Source organism: Rhinopithecus roxellana, chromosome 12, assembly GCF_007565055.1.
Source record: "Rhinopithecus roxellana isolate Shanxi Qingling chromosome 12, ASM756505v1, whole genome shotgun sequence".
Lineage (NCBI taxonomy): Eukaryota > Metazoa > Chordata > Mammalia > Primates > Cercopithecidae > Rhinopithecus > Rhinopithecus roxellana.
The window spans coordinates 121,728,380-121,752,194 of NC_044560.1; the positions used below are offsets into that span (position 1 = coordinate 121,728,380).

The 23,815-nt window shown below is 40.9% G+C and overlaps 1 protein-coding gene and 1 pseudogene across 2 annotated transcripts in view; both read right to left on the minus strand.

Annotated features, from left to right (window-relative positions):
- LOC115900757 overlaps positions 1–2,795 on the minus strand; it is an 11,738-nt pseudogene extending 8,943 nt beyond the window's left edge. Inside the window, exon 1 of the transcript XR_004060402.1 lies at positions 2,743–2,795. The product of XR_004060402.1 is annotated as a protein phosphatase 1 regulatory subunit 37-like (transcript). The remainder of the gene's footprint in view (positions 1–2,742) is intronic.
- Positions 2,631–23,815, minus strand: part of LOC104678252 — a 70,407-nt gene continuing 49,222 nt past the window's right edge. Inside the window, exons 6-7 of the mRNA XM_030942363.1 lie at positions 18,378–18,537; positions 2,631–3,053 (exon numbers count right to left, since the gene is read on the minus strand). Of these exons, the coding sequence (XP_030798223.1) occupies positions 2,938–3,053; positions 18,378–18,537 (276 nt within the window). The 3' untranslated portion in view covers positions 2,631–2,937. The remainder of the gene's footprint in view (positions 3,054–18,377; positions 18,538–23,815) is intronic.

Below are 23,815 nucleotides of genomic sequence, written 5' to 3' on the forward strand. Positions count from 1 at the left end.
TCTTGTTGTTACATTATAAAATTTCACAATGATAAACTTGGTATGTTTCTTTTCTCCATTTTAATGGGAACTCAGTTTCCTTTCAGTCTAGAAATCCAGCTCCTTTTATCCTAAGAAAACGTTGTAAAACAATAATTGCACTGAGGGAGGTTCATTCCTCCTTCTCTCCAGTTTCTTTCTTTCCTAGAATCCAGTTCTAATTCAGAGGCAGTAATTTCATAATTACTAAGACATTTGGGATATTTCATTTCTATGAGATTCTAATTTATTTCTTTTCTTTCTTTCCCTCCCTCCCTTCCTCTCTCCCTCCTTCTCTTTCTTCCCCTCCTCCGCGCTTTCTTTTCTTTCATGGTTTTGAGACAGGGTCTCGCTCTGTCACCCAGACTGGATACATAAGTAAAACATGGCTCAATGCAGCCCAACTCTTAGACCAAGCGTCCCTCCCCCAACCTCTAGAGATTCTACTATTTCGTTAACGATTTCTTTTTTTTTACCTAGATCACTCATATCTGAAACCATTCCTCTTTGCCAATAATTTGATTTTCAGTGGTGTCTATTCCATTCTTTTGCTATTTTAAAATGTATTAACCCTGTAATTATTTAAACCTGCGTTTTTTTTTTTTTATCTTTGAGACCAAGTCTCACTCTGTACGCCCAGGCTGGAGTGCAAAATGGCGCGATCTTGCTCATGCAACCTCGCCTCCCGCTAATGCGATTCTCCTGAATCAGCCTCCCAAGTTACCTGAGACACAGGCAAAATGCCACCCACGGCCCCGGCGAATGCTTTTGTATTTTTAGTAGAGACGGGGTTTTCACTGTGTTAGACCAGGATGGTCTCCATCTCCTGACGCCTTGTGATACCACCTGCCCTTGGCCTCCCAAGCTGCTGGGATTATAGGGATGAGCCACTGCACCTGGCCAATCCTTTGTTTTAGTTCGTAATTACCGCTTTTTATATCTCTCATGTAACGGCTTTGGTTAGGTTAAAATTGCACGTTTAATGAAGTATTTTATGGTTATGCAGTTGCATAGTTTTAAGAAAATTTCTTTTATTTCGTGTTATATTCTTTTCAGGGTAGATTCTTTGTCTTTTACAGGACATTTTTCTTGCTTTCATTTTGTTTTCTGTAGTGATATGGGACAGCTGACCATTCGATCTTTTGATCTTTATTCCATGCTGAAGTCATGGGCTCGCTGGGGCATTTTGGGTTTTTTTTTTATTTGTTGTATAAAAACAAATGAATTGTCTCTTTTCCTTCTGTATCTGAGATCAGTTACCATGTAAGTACTGGTGTGGAGAAACTGGGGATCTTAATCCCACTTGGTGGGATTGTAAAACAGTGCACACCAAATGGCCATGGAAAACATTGGTCGCATCCTCAAAAATTAAACATCATGTTTCTCTATAGACCCCATAGAGGAGAAGCACGAAATACGATAGCCAAAACGAACACGAAATGGGCAGAACCAGGTTTCCGTCTCCAAGAAGGACGAGAAGAACTGCCGCTCTCTTCACCACAGGTACACACTGCACAAGCAAGACTATCCACAACCGCCAGAGGTTTGCAGCAACTCAAAGTGTCTGTAAAGAAGATAAATAGATGAAAAAATGAAACATTAGTAATACAACAAGGGAAATATATTCAGCTTAAAAAAAGGAAATCCAGTTATATGCTACAACATGGACATTAGGCTAAGTAAAATAAGCAAATAAGTAAAATAAAAAGACAGTCACAAAAAGACAAATATTGTATGATTTCACTTACATAAGATATTTAAAGTAGAATCATAGGTAGCAAGGACTTGTGGGGAGAAAAAAATGGGGAGTTGTTGTTTGATGGGTATAGAATTTCAGATTTGCAAGATGAAAGTTCTTGAGATCTGTTTCACCACAATTTGAACACATTTAACACTACTGAACTGTTCACTTAAAAACAGCCAGTTAGGGCTGGGCGTGGTGGCTCATGCCTGTAATCCCAGCACTTTGGGAGACGGAGGCGGGTGGGACTATGGTCAGCGATGTCAAGACCACGCCCGGCGTAATATGATGAAACCCCATATCTACTAAAAATACAAAATCTGAGCTGGGTGGGTGGGGTGGGTGGCCTGTAGTCCGCTGCTGGGAGGCTGAGGCAGAGAAGTCGCTTGAACCGGGAGAGAGGTTGCAGGGAGCCCAGATTGTGCCACTGCATTCCAGCCTGGGCAACAGAGCAAGACTCCATCTCAAAAAAAAGTCCACTTAGAATGGGCCGGGCATGGTGGCTCACACCTGTAATCCCAGCACTTTGGGAGGCCAAGGTGGGCGGATCACTTGAGGTCAGGAGTTCGAGAGCAGCCTGGCCAAAATGGCGAAACTCCATCTCTACTAAAAATACAAAAATTAGCTGGGCATGGTGGTGCATACCTGTAATCCCAGCTACTCAGGAGGCTGAGGCAGGAGAATCACTTGAACCCAGGAGGCAGAGGTCGCAGTGAGCCAAGATTATACCACTGCACTCCAGCCTGGGTGACAGAGTGAGACTCCATCTCAAACAATGAAAAACAAAAACAAAAAACGAACCAAAACAAAACAAACCAACAAAACAAAACAAAAACAAAAAAACAAAGGTTAGAATGGTACATTTTATGTTGTGTTTTTTTCACCGCTTTTTTTTTAAAGGGGGTTTTATAACACTGTCAGGAAGACAGTCTTGTTCTTCCCACAGCTGCTTCGCCTGACTCTTATGCGGGATTTGGCTCTACCTTGGCAAGAAAAGACAGGGAAACAGGCTTATGCAGTGAAGAAAAGCCTTCATCCTGTCTCATGGGAAAAATATTCACATACTTTTGTCAATTTCACACAGTATAATCTAGTTTTCATTCCCTCTTTCCCACCCACTGGGTGGTTTTATTTTGTTTTAAGACAAGGATAATTGCCAGAAGAAAACACCCTAGGGCTTACTTCTGTAGGATGGATCCCTTAATGACCAGCTCTTCATCCAAGTCTGCTTCATTAGCCATGAAGAGCAGCCTCTTTCCTGTGTTGTCCACTCCAATGAAGTCACGCTGCTCCACTGAATCATACAAAAGAAAAAAAAAAAAAATCAAATAAAGCCATTTGCCCTGCCTGCATGAATAAGTCAGGGAACAGAGTATCTGCTCAGTGCTCTTGGAACCAACACAGGATTGAAGGGTGGGTGCAGTGGCTCACGCCTGTAATCCCAATACTTTGGGAGGCCGAGGTGGGTGGATCACTTGGGGTCAGGAGTTTGAGACCAGCCTGGCCAACATGGCGAAACACCGTCTCTACTAAAAATACAAAAATTAGCCGAGTGTGGTAGTATGCCCTGTAGTCCCAGCTGCTTGGGAGGCTGAGGCAGGAGAATTACTTGAACCTTGGAGGTGGAGGTTGCAGTGAGCTGAGATCGTGCCACTGTAGTACACTCCAGCGTGGGTGACAGAGTGAGATTCCATCTCAAAAAAAACAAAAACAAAACAAAACAAAAAACCACAGGATTGAGATGAGAGAGGAGCCATAATAAGTGTGTTAGGCCATTCTGCGTTACTATAAAGAATCTGCGACTAGGTAATTTACAAAGAAATGTTTATAATTTATAATTGTCTCATGGTTCTGCAGGGTATACAGGAAGCATACAGGAGGTTTGTGGGGAAGCCCCAGGGAACTTTTTACTCATGGCAGAAGGTAAAGTGAGAGCAGGCTAGTCACATGGCAAGAGAGGGGAATAAGAGAGAGATAGGGGCAAGATGCCATATACCTTTAAATGAGAACTCACTCACTATCACAAGAACAGCACCAAGCCATGAGGGATCTGTACCCATGACCCAAACACCTCCCCCGAGGCCCTACCTCCAACACTGGAGATTACATTTCAATATGAGATTTGGGGGAACATGCAAACTCTACCAATGAGTGTCCTATAGCACATGCCATGGTATTTAAAACATGGGTGATCAAATTTGTTTTGTACTGCTCTAAAGGATATTATCAAGTTAACTGGTGAAGTTTAAATAAAGTCTGTATATTGAATTATGGTACCAATGTAATTTCCTGTTTTTAGAGACTATCATTTTTGGAGGAGATGGAGGAAATACATATCGACATATTTAAAGGCAAAGGAAAATCATATCTGCAACTTATTCTCAGATAGCTCAGAAAACAATTATATATATTATATTATGTATGCCTTATATATATATTGAATATATATTACAAAGAAAGAGAGATGCTGGGCAGTGGTTCATGGCTGTAATTCCAGCACTTTGGGAGGCTGAGGCAGAAGCATCATTTGAGCCCAGGAATTCGAGACCAGCCTGGGCAACACTGCAAAATCTCATCTCTACAAATAATAAAAAAATTAGCTGGGCATGGTGGCACGCACCTATAGTGAGGAAGCTGAGACAGGGGGATCCCTTCAGCCTGGGAGCCTAAGGCTGCAGTGAGCCATGACTGCTGTAGCGCACTCCAGCTTGGATGAGAGACCAAGACCTTCTCTCAAAAATAAATAAATAGGCCGGGCCGGGTGGCTCACGCCTGTAATCCCAGCACTTTGGGAGGCCGAGGCAGGTGGATCACCTGAGGTCAGGAGTTCCAGACCAGCCTGGCCAACATGGTGAAACCCGTCTCTACTGAAAATAAAAAAATCAGCTGCTGAGTGGGGTGGCGGGCGCCTGTAATCCCAGCTACTTGGGAGACTGAGGCAGGAGACTCACTTGAACCCAGGAGGCAGAGGCTGCACTGAGCTGAGATCACGCCACTGCACTCCAGCCTGGGCGACAGAGTGAGACTCCATCTCAGTAAATAACTAAATAAATAAGTAACGTTACTTTATTTATTTAGGGCACTTCATTTTTTTTTTTTTTTTTTTTTGAGACGGAGTTCGCTCTGTCGCCGGGCTGGAGTGCAGTGGCCGTTCTCAGCTCACTGCAAGCTCTGCCTCCCGGGTTTATGCCATTCCCTGCCTCAGCCTCCGAGTAGCTGGGACAACAGGCGCCCGCCACCGCCCCGGCTAGTTTTGTTGTATTTTTTAGTAGAGACGGGGTCACCGGTTAGCCAGGATGGTTCTCGATCTCCTGACCTCGTGATCCGCCCGTCTCGGCCTCCCAAAGTGCTGGGATTACAGGCTTGAGCCACCGCGCCCGGCCCCATTTTTTTTTTTTTTAAAGAATTTTCCCTCTGCAAATAATAACCCAGGTCTTCTTACTGTGAAAATGGGAATAATATTATTTAAAGTCATCCACATTCAATCAACATTAACTACAGGCAGTAGATTCTATGTTATGTATAAGGCATTTAAAAAAGTGTATATTTTATTATGTGTGAATAGTTCTTGGTAGACAGTGATCTTACAGGCTGCTATATTATTGCTATTTTCTATGTCATACTTCTCTTCCCCAACTAGATTATAAACTTTTCAAAGGCAGGCTTCTGATTCTTTTATATCTCCCATAACATCTAGTACAGTGTTACATACTTAATAATATGTGCTACTAAACTGTACAGTATCTATAGCTTACAGAAACATTTTCACATAGTGACAAAATAGCAGAATGATTAAGAACAGAAGTTCTGGAGCCAGACCACCTGGGTATGAATCCCAGCTTAGCCAATTATCAGTTTATGTTACAGCAATTTACTTAACTTCTCTGTTCCTCAGTTTCATCTATAAAATGGGGATAATTATAGTGTTTGTCTCATGAGTTTATTATGCAGATTAAGTGAATTAATATTTGTAAAGCATTTATAATAGTGTTATTAACTAAAACATTAAATGTTAAGTTTAAAAATTAAACAAAATACACCCTCTAATTCTCACAACAACCAAATAAAGCAATGCCTCAATACCTCTTTATAAAGGGGAAACAGAAAGTTTAGCTCTAGGAAAAATGAGATCTGTAAAGATGAATTTGCTTCCTACTGACAGACAATGGCTGCTAAATAACAAAATATGTTTCACTGTTGGCTAAAGCTGCCTGTATACCTATAACCAAACATACTACAATTGTGCAATATGTTTAGCTCAGGTACTTGAAAGTAATTAAGGTCACCAATCAGATGGTGTCTGGTCATCTTATACACAGTGTTTGAATATAAATGAGGAAAAACAATTATAAAAAAATATGTTAGGGTTTTTTGTTCAATAACCAAATGAAATCCAAAAAAGGAAGAGCAAATGCTGCCAATTTGAAGCTAAATTTTGCAGAGAATTTCAAATGCCACATAGCAGCTTAGACATATATCAATTTATACATTACATGGAAACTTGAGAATGTAACAAAGTCTGTAAGGGTCTCATTATGAGTCAGCCATTTAAAAAAGAAACACGGAGATGTTATTTTTGGATATAATTTGGAATGCTTTCCCTACCCAAGTCCTAAGGCTCACAGAAACCTTGAATCACTGATGTCCTGGGAGCAATAATTTCCAGCCAGCTAATTTTTCAGCTATGTTGCACTTTAGTCCCTTTTCTCTCCCTCTCAGACCCACCACCTTGTATTGCTTCTTTGCAGCTATCATAGTAACTGGGACTTCAGAATGTGACACAAATTATAGAAACTTGGAAAGGTTTCTTTCTGTTCTGCTTTAGCAAAATATGAATTTCACTTTGGGAGCAGAGCAGGTAATTGTAGAATGTCTTCCTAAGAAGAAAGGCTACACAAACTTAAGAAAGCAGATAAAACTGAACTTCTATTTAAAAAAAAAACAATCTGTCATATTCAAGTATTCACGGTTTTTCCCCTAGTTGACTTTTACTTCTCTGACTGATTCTTCTGTCTCATCTACAGGCATTTTGCTTATCCATTCATTCATTGATTCATTCATTCTACCAATAAATATCTTTGTACACCTACCCTATGGCAGGTGCTATGTCTGGAGCTGGGAATTCCAACTCATTTTATAAGGCCAGCATGATCCTGATGCCAAAACCAGGCAAGGATATTATGAGAAAGGAAAAGGCAAATTTACTCATTAGCAAGTCAAAATACTATGTCAAGTAGATTAGAAAGGCTCACAAACTTGTTGGAGCTCCTCTTATCCAAAGGTAAGGTTAGTTCCTTATCCTTTATATCTGGGCTTGCTCAGTAACTAGCTTTGAACTAACAGAGTGCAGCTGAAGTGACAGTGTGTGTTCTGAGTTTAGGCTTCAAGAGACTTTGTAGCTTCTGCTGTCATGCTTAGAACCTGCTGCTGCTACGTTGTAAACAAGCCTGCGCTAACCCCCTGGATGGTAAGAGACTAGTCAAAAAGAAAAATCCAGCTGTCAAGGCTGAGGCTCTCTACATATATTTTTCTTTTTTTTTGGAGGTGCGGTCTTGCTCTGTCACCCAGGTTGGAGTGCAGTGGCACGACCTTGGCTCACTGCAACCTCCGCCTCTTGGGTTCAAGCAATTCTCCTGCCTCAACCTCCCAAGTAGCTGGGACCACAGGCATGTGCTACCATGTCCAGCTAACTTTTGTATTTTTAGTAGAGATGGGGTTTTGCCATGTTGGCCAGGCTGGTCTCGAACTCCTGACTTCAGGTGATCCACCCACCTCCCAAAGTGCTGGGATTACAGGTGTGAGCCACTGGGCCCAGCCAAGGCTCTATACATATTAATGAGCCCAGTTACGGGAGACTAAGATAAGAATGATAGTTGCCTCTGGTATTCACATCCTTGTATATCCCTTTTTCTTGAATGTGGGCTGGCCTAGTGACTTGCTTCTAACCAACAGAACATGGCAAAGGTAATAAAATGTTACTTCTATAATTAGGTTACATAAGACTGTGACTTCTTTCTAGAAGAGTTTTTCCCTTTCTGGCTTTGATGAAGTAAGTTTCCATGCTGGAAAGGCCCAAGTGATAAAAAAAAGGAAGGTAGCTTCTGGCTAACAGCTTGGTGGAAACTGAGGCTCAGTCCAACAGTCCTGAGGGAAATGAAATTCTCCCAATAACCAAGTAAGCTTGGAACCAAATCTCTTCCCAGTTGAGCCTTCAGATGAGACTCCAGCCCTAGCTGATATTTTGACTGCAGCCTTCTGAAAGACTCTGGTGGATCCAGCTAAGCCATGCCTGGATTCTTGGCTCACAGTATTGTTTTAAACTGTTAAATGTGTGGCAACTTTTATAAGTAATTGTTAATACACGAGCTGATATCACTTGAACAGAGATGAGCCATCTTGGCTACACTTAGGCCAAACTACCAACCTACAGACTCATAAGCAAGTAAATGTTTGTTGTTTTAAGCCACTAGAGTTTAGGAACGTTTGTTATGTAGTAAAAATTAATACAATGTGTAAAAGGATAATAAGCCATGACCAAGTTGGGTTTATCCCAGGTATCATCATCACATCATCAGAGAAAAAACATATAACCACTTGATAGATGCAGAAAAAGCATCTGATAAAATTTATATACTTAGGCCAAGAAACTCCCAATAAATCAGAACTTAGAAAGGAACTTTCTCAATCTGATGACAGGTACCTATAAAAATGTATAGTAGGCTGGGCATGGTGGCTCATGCCTATAATCCCAGCACTTTGGGAGGCCAAGGCAGGTGGATCATTTGAGGCTAGAAGTTCGAAATCAGCCTGGCTAACATGGTAAAATCTCATCTCTACCAAAAACACAAATATTAGCTGGGCGTGGTGGCACATGCCTGTAATCCAGCTACTTGGGAGGCTGAGGCAGTAGAATCACTTGAACCCAGGAGGCGGAGGTTGCAGTGAGCCAAGACTGTGCCGCTGCACTCTAGCCTGGATGACAGAGAGAGACTGTCTCAAAACAAACACACACACTTATAGTAATAAGCATCATTTTAACTGGAGGGATGTTGAAAATATTCCTTTTAAAATCAGGAATGAGAAAAGGGTGCCAACTAGCATCATTTGTACTCACAATTTTATTGGAGGTCCTGGCCAACACAGTAAGACAAGAAAAAGAAACTAGAAACTTAGACTATCGGGTGGGAGTGGGGGGTCTACAGCCATATCACCCTGAAGGCATCTGATCTCATCAGATCTATGCAGGGTCAGGCCTAGGTAGTACTTGCATGGAAGTCTGCTTGGGAATACCATGTGATAAAACAAACAAAGAAAAAACTATTGTGAGACCTTTGTCAAAGAATACTAGTAACTAGTTAGTAACAATGTATTGTATTCTTGAAAATTCCTAAGAGAGTAGATTTTAAGTGTTTACACTTGGAGAACTTTGGAAACAAAAAGATCCTACAAGCTCCCCCTCCCATCCCAAGAAAAAGGGAGGAAAACAATGTTTCATGCAAATAATCAAGAATCAGAATGATGTTGGGCTTCTTAATAGAAAAGCTAGAAGAGAGTAAAACAAAACAAAACAAAAACCTTCAAAATTCTGAGGGGATATGATTTCCAAGAGAAGTTTATATCCAGCCAAAATATCAGACAAATATGTGGGCAGAATAAAGACATTTTCAGGGATGCAAAAGCTCAAAAATTTACTTCTCACAATCTCTATCTCAGGAGGCTTCCAGAGGATATGTCCTACAGAAAATGTGGGTATAAAGTAAGAAAGAAGAAAACATGAGGTTCAAGATATGACAGTGAAGGGTGAACCTAAAATGACAGCTCTACAGCAGGGCAACTAACTCAGATTAGAAAAGCTTTAGGAGAGGTACCTTGAAGAATTTGAAATTGAGAGGACATCTAATGTGTTGCAATGTAAGGAGAGGAAATTCACACAACTGGAGCTTGGGTTGAATTAGTAATAAATACAAAGAAAACAAGCAAATGAAAAAGCAAGACAATCTTTAGGAAAACAAGAAGAGGAAAGAGAAAAGTAATCACATACTACAAGGCTCAACTGTGAATACTATTTATACAGTCATGATAATATAAACATAAAATATTCAGTTAATTAACAATACAATATGAATAATTATATTAGGAAATTGGGCCAAATACAACGCTGCATACACGTATCGGGGGCAGAGCATGTGGTAAAACAGAACCAAATCTTTACATTCTGTAGTAAGAAGTGAACAGATAATTCTTAAAGCTAAAAAAATTAAGATACAGCAAATAAAAGCAGGTTATTTGGAGACATGGAGTTAAATGCCAAAAAATTAGCTAAAAACGTTGAAAGTGGCATCTCTAAGTAGGGTGAGGATAGATAGGGTGAGGGGCTGCTACTTATTATATCTTAGATAATTAGACACTCTTTAAATTTGGGGCATATAAAACTTTGATAAAGACAAAAACTAAATTCAAAAAATAAATAGAAAACACAGGTTATGGAATCAGAAGGCATGAGTTTGAGTTCTGGCTCTTACCACTTACCACTGATGCTATCTTGAGCAACTGTCCACAAAATGCTGTTAGGCCATAAATGGGTTAAAAAACAAAACAAAAACTTGGTAAATTAGAAAATTATGGCCGGGTGTGGGGGCTCACGCCTGTAATCCCAGCACTTTGGGAGGCCGAGGCGGGTAGATCACCTGAGGTTGGGAGTTTGAGACCAGCCTGACCAACATGGAGAAACCCCGTCTCTACTAAAAATACAAAATTAGCCGGGCATGGTGGCACATGCCTGTAATCCCAGCTACTTGGGAGGCTGAGGCAAGAGAATCACTTGAACCCAGGAGGCAGAGGTTGCGGTGAGCCAAGATCATGCCATTGCACTCCTTCCTGGGCAATAAGAGTGAAACAGGCCGGGCATGGTGGCTCATGCCTGGAATCCCAGCATTTTGGGAGGCTGAGGCTGGTGGATCATGAGACCAGCCTGGCCAAGATGGTGACACCCTGTCTCTACTAAAAAATACAAAAAATTAGCTGGGTTTGGTGGCAGGCACCTGTAATCCCAGCTACTTGGGAGGCTAAGGCAGGAGACTCGCTTGAACTTGGAGGCAGAGGTTGCAGTGAGCCGAGATTGTGCCACTGCACTCCAGCCTGGGCAACAGAGTGAGACTCTGTCTCAAAAAAAAAAAAAAAAAAAGGATATGTGGGAATTTCAAGTCATTTTATTTTTATTTTTTAAATTTTTTATTATTTTTTCTTTTCTTTTTTTTTTTTTGAGAAGGAGTTTTGTTCTTGTTGCCCAGGCTGCAGTACAGTGGTGATCCCAGCTCACTACAACCTCTGCCTCCCAGGTTCAAGTGATTCTCCTGTCTCAGCCTCCTGAATAGCTGGGATTACAGGCACCCACCACCATGTCCAGCTAATTTTTGAATTTTTAGTAGAGACAGTGTTTCACCAAGTTGGCCAGACTGGTCTTGAACTCCTGACCTCAGGCAATCCACCCCACTCAGCATCCCAAAGTGCTGGCATTACAGGTGTGAGCCACCGTGCCCGGCCCACTTTAAGTTATTTTATTTTATTTTTTTTTTGAGGCGGAGTCTCGCTCTGTCGCCCGGTCTGGAGTGCAGTGGCCAGATCTCAGCTCACTGCAAGCTCCGCCTCCCGGGTTTACGCCATTCTCCTGCCTCAGCCTCCCAAGTAGCTGGGACTACAGGCGCCCGCCACCTCGCCTGGCTAGTTTTTTTTGTATTTTTAGTAGAGACGGGGTTTCACCGTGTTAGCCAGGATGGTCTCGATCTCCTGACCTCGTGATCCGCCCGTCTCAGCCTCCCAAAGTGCTGGGATTACAGGCTTGAGCCACCGCGCCCGGCCTTAAGTTATTTTTTTTAATGGGGTGGGATTTGGAAGACTGAGAGGAGAAAATAGTTAACACAGAAGCCCAAACAGGTTTTTTTTTGGTAGTACAGCTTCAAGAGAAATTAAGAAAGCTGTAGCAAAAGAAATACTGTACTGGCTCAGAATTGCCTGCCAACATCTGTCAGTGCAGAGGGAGCTAAGGCAATCAAGAGGTGACAGCCAAGTAAGAGTTTTCACTCATGGTTCTAAAGTACATTAACATGTACTGATTCCAGTCTGGGCCAAGGCTATATAACTTTGAGAACTGAGGAGTTTGGGAAATACTACAGTGAATTGAATTGGTTAAATAAAGTTTCCTAGAACATTTTTTCTTTTTTTTTTTTTTTTTTTTTTGAGATGGAGTCTCGCTCTGTTGCCCAGGCTGGAGTGCAGTGGCACGATCTCGGCTCACTGCAAGCTCTGCCCCCCGGGTTCACACCATTCTCCTGCCTCAGCCTCACACATAGCTGGGACCACAGGTGCCCGCCACCACACCCGGCTAATTTTTTTTTTTTTTTTGTATTTTTAGTAGAGACAGGGTTTCACCATGTTAGCCAGGATGGTCTCGATCTCCTGACCTCGTGATCCCCCCGTCTTAGCCTCCCAAAGTGCTGGGATTACAGGCATGAGCCACGATGCCCGGCCCCTAGAACATTTTCTATTTCAAGTATTTCAAGAGATACAGTGGGACTATAGAGACAATAGTCAATAATTTGTGTCATTAAATCATAATAGTATTAAACAATTACACAGAGGAATGTACAGGGAAAAAAGCCCCCTAATAAACATATTATCTGCAGTAAAGCAATATAAATACATTATCTTCTCACTGAAATTGAGAAAAGGAAAGTTAAGTTTCTAACAAGGGATGGAAAACAAATTATTTTTACATATTATTGCAAGTTTAAGACATACATGTATATATGGTATCACTGAAATTCTCTTCATATGTGTTGCCTTTACTGTTTGATGTTTGTGAATGTAAACAATTACAGATGAGAGACTTTTATAAATTCCTTTTTTGTTTTTTGGAGATGGAGTCTTGCTCTGTTGCTCAGGGTGGAGTGCAGTGGCGCAATCTCGGCTCACAGAAACCTCTGCCTCCCGGGTTCAAGTAATTCTCCTGCCTCAGCCTCCTGAGTAGCTGAGACTATAGGCATGCGCCACCATGCCCACCTAATTTTTTTGTATTTTTAGTAGAGACAGGGTTTCACCATGTTGATCAGACTGGTCTCGAACTACTGACCTCAAATAATCCTCCCGCGTTGGCCTCCCAAACTGCTGGGATTACAGGTGTGAGCCACTGCGGCCAGCCTGTAAATTCTTTTAAAAACACAATAGCTAATCTAATTTTCCCCATCAGGTTCCAAGTTTCTTAAAATGCCCTATGATTGGGGAGAGTACAATGAACACTTGTTTGTGTCTCCTTGAGGGGAGGGATATTGTGGCATTTTGGGCTTTTTTCCATTTCTACAGCCTTGGTGCCTAGTTCAAGAGTTGGCATAACACATACCCAGTAACTGTGGTAGGCTGATCTCTTCACCCTTTCACTCAGGAAGTAGTATCAAGCAATGGTGAAACAGTGGCTGAATAATAATGGTATCTACTGCTGAAAAAAAAGGAAATGAGGTTTCTCAGAGTTTAGAACCCCATTTCCCAGCACGGCCTTAGCTGGGTTTCTGGGTCTTGCTTACACTTCTAACTTGTCCATTTTTTTCCTGAGAAAAAAATTTTTTCCCCCAAAAGTTGGTACTTTCTAGAAAATGCTAGAAACACAGGGCTGTTTGAATCACTAGAAAAGGTACATGTGGGCCGGGTGTGGTGGCTCATGGCTGTAATCCTAGCACTTTGGCAGGCCGAGGCGGGTGGATCACTTGAGATCAGGAGTTCAAAACCAGCCTGGCCAACATGGTGAAACCCTGTCTCTACTACAAATACAAAAAAAAAAAAAAAAATAGCTGGGCATGGTGGTGGAAGCGCATAATCCCACCTACTCGGGAGGCTGAGGCAGGAGAATTGTTTGAACTCGGGAGGTGGAAGTTGCAGTGAATCAAGATCCCGTCATTGCACTCCAGCCTGGGCGACACAGCAAGACTCTGTCTCAAAAAAAAGTTACATGTGAGCCTTCCAAAGAGGCTTGTCTAGACATTTGCCACTATGAGTTTCCCTTCAGACTTACAAGCTGTTATGGTAAAAATGCAAACAAAAACACTCTGATATTCTGTGGTTTTTAAAGCACTGACATTTTACATGAAATAAATATGTGATATAGAATGTTTACAAAGTTATTAAATGAGATTTGTTAAGTTTCAGTACCAAATTACAATAGCAATTGCAAATTATTAAGCGTCTACTATCTTTCAGGTAATGAATGGGCCACATGCCTTATAACCATGATATTTAATTCTCACAAAAATCCTGAAAGGATTCAGGCTCACTTTACAACAGAAGAAAATGAAATTCATGAAGATCAAGGTAATTTGCCCAAAATCCCACAGCTTTTGAGTACTGAAACCCAGTCTGAACTCTAGACCTTGTGCTCTTAACAATCATGGTACAGTGCTAGGTATTTATTTAAAAATCTTGAAACCATTTCTAAACATAAAATTAATAGACAATGTAGTTAGTCTGCTAGATCCATATTGCTAAAAGCATTTACAAGCTCACACACTCTTGTAATATCTACTCATGAATTCAACTACAGCTCAGATTAACATCTTTAGGATTTTAAACTGCTAGTGCTCAGGTCTAATTCACTTACCTGGGTGGGGGGTGGGGGGGCAAGAAGAGCTGCCTTTATAAGCAGGCCATTCAATAATATTTATTGACTGCTCACCATGGGCCATAACTGGGCCAGGTGCTGGGAATAAAATAAACAAAAGAGATACGATCCCTTCCCTTATGGAGCTTATAGTCCAGTAGGGGAAAGAGTAAATAAGAGCGCAGGCTGCTATATGTAGCCAAACAAAAGGATATAATTTATATTAAAAGGTCAGGAAAGGTCTTTCTCAGAAAATAACTTGAAGGCTAAGCTGGATTTGGAATATATGTGTTGGGAGGAGAAAGGGGCTAGAGAGCATTTCAGGCAAGGAAGCTGTGTAAAGACCTGTAGCAGGAATGAAATACTCCAAAAAGTCTAAACATGAATTTGATCCTGCCCTCTTTAGTATCTACATCTCCTATAAATCTTCTGAGAAGAAAGTGGCAAGGGGAAGAAAGGTGGCTCCAGAAACATCTAGACATTAGCCATTCCCCTATAAGTCAGTAAGAACACCATTTGAGGAAGTTGGGTAGAAGATCTAGACTATTAAACCGTATCTGGGAAACAGTGGACTGCAGGCTGTTCAGGCACACAACAGCAGCCAAGAGGCATGCCAAATATATAATCTGAAAAACTTAGGATGCTTTAAAAAATGCTTATGATGGAAATGCATAGCATGCTATGGGAGGAATTAAAAACTCAGTTATTTAGGTGAATCTTAGCCTTCAAATGTAACAAAATAAGGTATTGAGGAGTTTAAAATTTCATGTTAAGAATGAAAATTTGAGCCAGGAGTGATGGCTGGTACCTGTAATATCAGCTACTTGGCAGGCTGAGGTGGGAGGACTACTTGAGGTCAAGAGTTTGAGACCAGCCTGGGTAACATAATGAGACCTAATTTCTCTCTCTTTTTTTTTTTTTTTTGTTTGTGACAGAGTGAGGCTCTGGAGTGCAGTGGCATGATCATGGCTCACTGTAGCCTCGACATCCCAGGCTCGAGTGATCCTCCTACCTCAGCCTCCTAGGTAGCTGGGACTACAGGCTCACATGTCACCAAGTCCAGCTAATTTTTAAAAAATTGTTTGTAGAGATGGGGTTTTACCATGTTACCCAGGCTGGTCTCAAACTCCTGGGCTCAAGCCATCTGTCTGCCTCAGCTTCCCAAAGTGCTAGGATTATAGTCCTGAGCCATGGTGCCCCCTGTCTCTTTAAAAAAACAAAGAAAGAAAGAGGCCAAGTGTGGTGACTCATGCCTGTAATCCCAGTACTTTGGGAGGCTGAGGCAGGGAGATCACTTTTGAGCTCAGGAGTTTGAGGCCAGCCTGGACACTGTGAAACCCCGTCCCTACAAAAAATACAAAAAGTTAGCCAGGCATGGTGGCGCGTGCCTATAGTCCCAGCTACTCGGGAGGCTGAGGTGGGAGGATTGCTTGAGCTCAGGAAGCGGAGGTTGCAGCGAGCCAAGATTGAGCCACTGCACTCCAGCCTTAGCAACAGAGTAAGACCTTTCTCAAAAAAAATAAAAAAAAAAAAAAAAAAGAAAAAGAAAAAAGAAAGAAAAGGAAAGAAAAATCTTCTTAAAACATTAATCTAATCTAATTATGACATTACCTTGTTTACTTCAACAAATCCCCCACTGTTTTGGGCAAGAATTCAAACTCTTTTGTCTGATATCTGGCTCTTCTCCAGTCCTATCTGCTTCTCTGCCTCCTATACTCAGACTCCAGCCATAGAAAGTTACCAATGTACTTCATACTTTTTCAAAGAGGATAAAGGATCCAGCTTAAAGGAACTTTCACTGGCCAAACTGACAATTTAAGCATGAAAACATTTTTAAATGAATGGTAGGTAGCTAATAGTTACAGTTAATTTAAAATAGAATTACGTTGTAAATATAGTTAACAATAGAGTATTATACATTTCAAAATTGCTAAGAGAGTAAATTTCAAATGTTCTCACCATGAAAAATGTTAAGTATTTGAAGGATGGATATGTTAACTTGTTTGATTTAATTATTCCACATTGTATACATAAATTATAACATCGCTTTGTATCCCATAAATTTATACAATTATAAATTGTTAATTTACAATAAAAGAAAGGGAATTGTGAAAATCTGTGTATTTATAATGATACTTAAGAGATAAAAACTATATATAAAGTGTATTAAAAAGTTCTATCAATGCCTATGAAAAGGGAGAAAATTTAAAGTTCTAATGACAAGAAGAATAAGGATAAGTTGATTTTTTAATTGATTTTTATAAATAAGAGTACAGACAAAGGACACCAAAAAAATTCATTATAAACATCTGTTTATAAAATCTGGTTATATATTTATTTCTATCTGTGTAGGCAGAAAAGAATGAATACAGGGAATTGTAAGTAAACCAGACCTTGCAAAAGCAGAAACTATATGAAGAACAAAAAGACTGATCAGCATGAGTACCATTACATAACAATAATGTCGAAAAAGTATCCAACAACTAATCTGCACCAGTGATCATCTGAACACAAAAAGCAACTAGAAACAAGTTTCGTTATACTGGAAAATTATAATTTAACCAAACGTCCTAAAAAGGAGAGCCAAAAATATTAACTAGAGTATTCAAATCCTAAGTATGAAGGTTCTAAGTGGCTCTATTTATTAATAATAGTAAGAAATTAATAAGCTATACATAGTCTAATAATTGTAACAAAATATGCCAATATATAATAATGACAAAACAGTGGGTTACATAATGCTGGCAAAGCAAAACCTAAAGAATACATCATTCCAGAGGAAAACTTCAGGGAAAAAAACACACCATTCAGGAAAAATTCAAACTCATAAAAGGACTACCAGAATCCTCGGAAAATAAGTATCAGAATAAGTATGTTATAATTAAAATAAGTATGTTATAATCCTAGGAAGATAAGCATGATTAACAACTATCAGCCAGGCACGGTGGCTCATGCCTGTAATCCTAGCACTTTGGGAGGCAGAGGCAGGTGGATCATGAGGTCAAGAGATAAGAGACCATGGTCTCTTGGTAAAACCCCAACATGGTGAAACCCCATCTCTACTAAAAATACAAAAATTAGCTGGGTGTGGTGGCGTGCGCATGTAGTCCCAGCTACTCAAGAGGCTGAGGCAGAAGAATCGCTTGAACCAGGGAGGTGGGAGACTGGACTGAGCTGAGATCTTGCCACTGCACTCCAAGCCTGGCAACAGAGTGAGACTCCATCTCAAAATAAAAACAAAAACAAAAAAACAAAAAGAAAAAGAAAGAACTATTACATTTATTAGTCATTCAGGGTGACTGAAGCGGTGAAAAGAACCAGCCATACTAAATTTGTGATAGTAACTTTAATTCCTCCCCCCGCCCCCCAAAGACAGAGTCTTGCTCTGCTGCTTAGGCTGGAGTATAGTGGTGTGATCTTGGCTCACTGCAACCTCCCTATCCTGGGTTCAAGCGATTCTCCTGCCTCAGCCTCCTGAGTAACTGGGATTACAGGCACACGCCACCATGCCTGGCTAATTTTTGTATTTTTAGTAGAGACGGGGTTTCACCATATTGGCCAGGCTGGTCTCAAACTCCTGACCTTGTGATCCGCCCACCTTGGCCTCCCAAAGTGCTGGGATCACAGGCTTGAGCCACTGCACCTGGCCTATTTTTAAAAGTTAATTTTAAATTAGATAAATTAGATTTGTCTTTGTTTCTTAGATATATGCATTCAATTATTTGAGTCTTAAATACAATGCAAATAGTTCTGAATGCTCCTCTCTGCATATGAAAGGATATTAAAGAATCTAATCAATAGTTATAAGCATTTTCCATTCAGGGACTGTGTCTTATTTGACTTTATGTCATCAACTCCTAGCACAGCATCTGTGGTGTATAGTAGATTCTTAATAAATGTTTTTTCAGGGAAAGCATGAATGACAATAATAATTATGAAAACCCAACAAACAAAACAAACCCCAATCTTCCTTACCTGCTTTTTTTTTCCCCTTTTGACCAGGAACAGGTTCTAAGCTATCTTGGCCTTTTCTCATCAACATAGCAAGTGATGCATCATAAGCTCTAAACAGGTCCACAACCTCATATAAAGCAACATCTGTTATCAGATCACAGCTCAGGACCAGCACATCTGTCTGTTAAATGGAGATGGGAAAAGTCAATATCATAAACGACGATGGATTACACAAATCATCACAAAACAAAATTATGATGGCTTAAAAACACACAAATCAGACAATACTCTTCAAACATTTTTCATAGCCAAACAAGTAAAATAAACGGGGTTGTTCTCATTGAATTGTGCTGGTATAGGGTCTGGAATCTCTCTCTCTCCCTTGTGTACCTCAGGAACTGTGTGGGCAGTCCCTGAGACACCTCTGGAACCCTAGGTTCTAAGAAACAGTCTGAAAACCACCACATTGTCTATTTCTATAACTATGGAATATATGATCTTATATTTATACATCTCTTTATAGTTTAAAAAAGCATTTTCACATAGTTTGATGATTTAATATGTCAAAGAACAATCACTTTACTACAGTACTAGGAAATAACAGAATGAACACAATACAATGCCTCATTCTCAGGAACTTAATATTCCATAGTAAATAATTACAATATAACCTCAGGTATGTATAAGACATCCATTCAATCTTATAATAGGGTAAGAATGACAGAAAGGCACTGTTATTATTAACATTACTGGCCTCTATTTTTATAGATGAGAAAAATAAGGCTATTACCAGTGTCTGACACACAGTAGGCATTTAATAATTGTTTAACAAATGAATGAAAAAATCAATGAAGAAAAGGTTTTCTCATAGTGGTGGGCTTTCTGAATATATATATACACACACACACACACATATATATATATATATATTTTTTTTTTTTTCCAGACAGGGTCTTACTCTGTCACCTAGGCTGGAATGCAGTGGTGCAATCACAGCTCACTGCAGCCTTGACCTTCCAGGCTCAAGTGATCCTCCTGCCTCAGCCTCCCAATTAGCTGGAACTACAGGTGTGTGCCACCACTCTTGGCTAATTTTTACATTTTTTGTAGAGATGGTGTCTCCCTGTGTTGCCTAGGCTAGTAACAAACTCCTGGGCTCAAGGGATCCACTCACCTTGGCCTCCCAAAGTGCTGGGATTACAGGCATGAGCTACCATGCCTGATTATAATTCTAGTAACTAAGATTAATCATAATAAAAACTAATAATGATAACTAATGTTTACTGAATGCTTACTATTGGCTAGGAATTGTGATAACACTTTGCAAACATTATTTCTTTTATTATTTTTTATTTTAATTTTATTTTTAAATTAAAAATATAGAGATAGGGTCTCACTGTTTCTCACTATGTTGCCCAGGTTGGTCTTGAACTGGTGGGCTCAAACAATCCTACAATCCTTCTGTCTCAGCCTCCCAAAGTGTTGAGATTACAGGCGTGAGCCACCGTGCCTGGCGGAAAACATTTCAATCTTCACAACAACCATATGCAGTAAGAACTATATATACACACATATACACATACATATATTATATATACACATACATATATATGTGTGTATAGATACGTATATGCATATATATATATATATATATATATATATTTTTTTTTTTTCCTGAGACAGGGTCTTGCTCTGTCACCCAGGCTGGAGTACAGTCGCATGATCATGGCTTATAGGAGCCTCAACTTCCTGGGCTCAAGTGATCCTCCCACCTCAGCCTCCCTAGTAGCTGGGACTACAGGCATGCACTACCACACCTAGCTAACTTTTATTTTTATTTTTAGTAGAGACAGGGTATTCCTATGTTTCCCAGGCTGGACTCGAACTCCTGGGCTCAAGCAATCTGTCCACTTTGGCCTCCCAAAGTGCTAGGATTACAGGCGTGAGCCACCACGCCTAGCCCAGAGCTGTTATTATTAGCACTTTACCAACGAAGAAACAGATTTATAGTAGTTATGTAACTAAGATTTAACAATTAGTAATGGCTATTTGTGTAACTGAAGAATCTGTATTACTGAATAGTATTAAAGAAATATAGTTTAGGCTGGGCACAGTGGCTCACGCCTGTATCCTAGCACTTTGGAACGCCAACGTAGGCAGAGTGCCTGAGTTCAGGAGTTTGAGACCAGCCTGAGCAATATAGTGAAATCCCATCTCTACTAAAATACAAAAATTAGCCAGGCATGGTGGCACCTGCCTATAGTCCCAACTACTCGGGAGGCTGAGGCAGGAGAATTGCCTGAACCCAGGAGGTGGAAACTGCAGTGGGCCAAGATAGCACCACTGCACTCCAGCCTGGGTGACAGAGCAAGACTCCATCTCCAAAGAAAGAAAAAAAGAAATATAGTTTAGGGCCAGGCACAGTAGCACATGCCTGTAATCCCAGAGGTGCCTCAGGCAAAGGCAGGTTCTGATTTGCCCTTCGTGAATCAACCAGGGCAGCTCCTCTTTTATTAATTTTATTTTCTAGGCTTCTGGATAAGCTTTGTCTTGGAAAACCAATTCTGCTACTTTAAAAAAGTCTAGGCTGGACAGAGTGGTTTACACCTGTAATCCCAGTGCTTTGGGAAGCCAAGGCAGGAGGATTGCAGAGCCCAGGAGTTCAAGGTTACAGTGAGCTAAGATCACATCACTGCACTTCTGCCTGGGTGACAGTGCAAGATGCTATCTCAAAAAAAAAAAAAAAAAAAAAAAAAAAAAAAAGGCCTGGCACAGTGTCTTGCACCTGTAAGCCAAGCTACTCTGGAGGCTGAGGCAGGAGCATCACTTAAGGCAGGAGTTTGAGGCCAGCCTGAACAACAGAGTGAGACCCCATCTCTAAAAATATATAAAACATTTTTTAAATTAGCAAATAAAAATTTTTAAAAGTTAGCCAGGTGTGGTGGCACGCACTTATAGTACCAGCTACTTGGGAGGCTGAGGCGGGTGGATCACAAGGTCAGGAGATCGAGACCATCCTGGCTAACACAGTGAAACCCTGTCTCTACTAAAAATACAAAAAATTAGCTGGACGTGGTGGTGGGCGCCTGTAGTCCCAGCTACTCGGGAGGCTGAGGCAGGAGAATGGCATGAACCCGGGGGCGGAGCTTGCAGTGAGCCAAGATCATGCCGCTGCACTCCAGCCTGGTCAACAGTGCAAGACTCCGTCTCAAAAAGAAACAAAGTTCCCATAAACATCTCTTTAGGACAAAAAGAAAAAAAAAAAAAAAAACCCTACACCTGCAACTCCCCATGCAGGAAGCAGCAAACATGAACAAATCAGACCACATATATACAAACTAAAGAAGAAACAGCCTGCAGAATCCTACTTAGAACAATGCTTAGAAAGACAGGGAGACAAATCATTACTAAAGACATCCACAGAGTTGTCATTACAACAATACAGAAGTTGCCCCATTTCATCAGAATGAAAATGACAATTTGCTGAGGAAAAAAATCTCCTTTCTATTTTTCTAAGTTTCTCTAAAAAGATGACTTTTTTTGCAAGTTGACTGATCTACAATAAACTGAACTATTTTTTTTTTTTTTTTTTTTTTTTTTTTTTTTTTTTGAGACGGAGTCTCGCTCTGTCGCCCAGGCTGGAGTGCAGTGGCCGGATCTCAGCTCACTGCAAGCTCCGCCTCCCGGGTTCACGCCATTCTCCTGCCTCAGCCTCCTGAGTAGCTGGGACTACAGGCACCCGCCACCTCGCCCGGCTAGTTTTTTGTATTTTTTTAGTAGAGACGGGGTTTCACCGTGTTAGCCAGGATGGTCTCAATCTCCTGACCTCGTGATCCGCCCGCCTCGGCCTCCCAAAGTGCTGGGATTACAGGCTTGAGCCACCGCGCCCGGCCCAATAAACTGAACTATTAAGTGTACTCCAAAATCAAGAAAATGACTCCAATGCAGACGCCTCAGAAGTGGTAACAATGTTGTCTTGGCAAATAAATGCTGTTATCATTCAATAGCTGCAAAACTGTTTAAATCTGTCAGTACAATGAATGCCAAACAAGTCCTGCATAACTGTGAACAGGCTGTAGGCTCATTTCTCTCTTTGCGTTTTGATGACTTTTTGCTAAACTGAATGTGAAATCCCCAAGGATCACAAGGAACAGACCCCTCCACTAAATGTCTGGTTGCCATCTGTTCTTAGTGTGAAAAGAAAGGCATGGGTCTGAAAGAACAGGGCCTAGCATACAGATGGAGGTGCTGTTCCATCAGTCCCTCTCCTGCCTCTGTTCCCAGAGAATGCACCATGTGAGAGTCACTTGAGACCAAACACATCTCATCCTCTTTGCAACTCCACCACTTCCAAAGGAAAGTGTTTGTTGTCTGATAAATTTCCAAAGCTGGAAATCTCAGAAGAAGAAAGAAAGGAAAGCTAAATCATACTTATACCTTCATAATACCATTTTTTTTTTTTTTTTTTTTGAGACTGGGTCTCAGTCTGTTGCCCAGACTGGAGTGCAGAGGTATGATCATAGCTCACTGTAACCTCAAATTCTTGGACTCAAGCATCCTATCACCTCAGCTTCCTAAGTAGCTGAGACTACAAGCATCACATGCCACTATGCCTGCTAATTTTATTTATTTATTTTTTATTTTATTTTTAATTTTTGTAGAGACGGGGTCTCACTATGTTGCCAGGGCTGGTCTCGAACTCTTAGGCTCAAGTGATCCTTCTGTCTCAGCCTCCCAAAGTGCTGGAATTACAGGCATAAGCCACTGTGCCTGGCCTATGATTTTATAAAAGCTGTAATAGAAAGAAATGATCACTGTTTTTATTTTTACTCTAAAATGTAAAGCCCATTCTAGGAATGCAAATGGCCTTCTAGTAACTAGAGCCCAGAGAGAGAAAGTAGAAAAACTGATAAGACCCAGAGAAGTATTTTTGATCATGTGTGACCACAAGCCATGAATAAACATGGACTGTTTGGGCTGTGAAGCAACTGTGTGTCAGAAATGCAGTTACTCTGAAAGTTCCCTGAACATGTCAACACTCAGCTGCCTTGCGTTTCATGGACCCACTTCTTTTCTAATGCCAACAGTATGCCTCTTCTGCAGAGACCAAGTGGCCTCTCCAAAGACCTCCCTACTCACTAGTCCAACAGTCCTTGGTATGCCTCATCCCAAGCCTGCTCCTCTAGAGAAGCCAGGGCAATGTCAAGGGCAGAAAGCACAACTCAGAAGGAAAGCAGATGTGTGCACTGCTGACAATACAGAAACACGCAAGGTTTCAAGGGAAGGCAGCAGTTTAGTGTTTAAAGTGTCCAAGACACCTAGGAATTCAAAATCCAAACTGCTGCCAGTTAGCCTTGACTAAAGTAAACAAATTAAGCTCAGAAAACCCAATTACCAAGCCATGGCAAAGCCCAGAAATCTCTCATTACAAGAACATTTTCAATCAAGTCAAAACCACT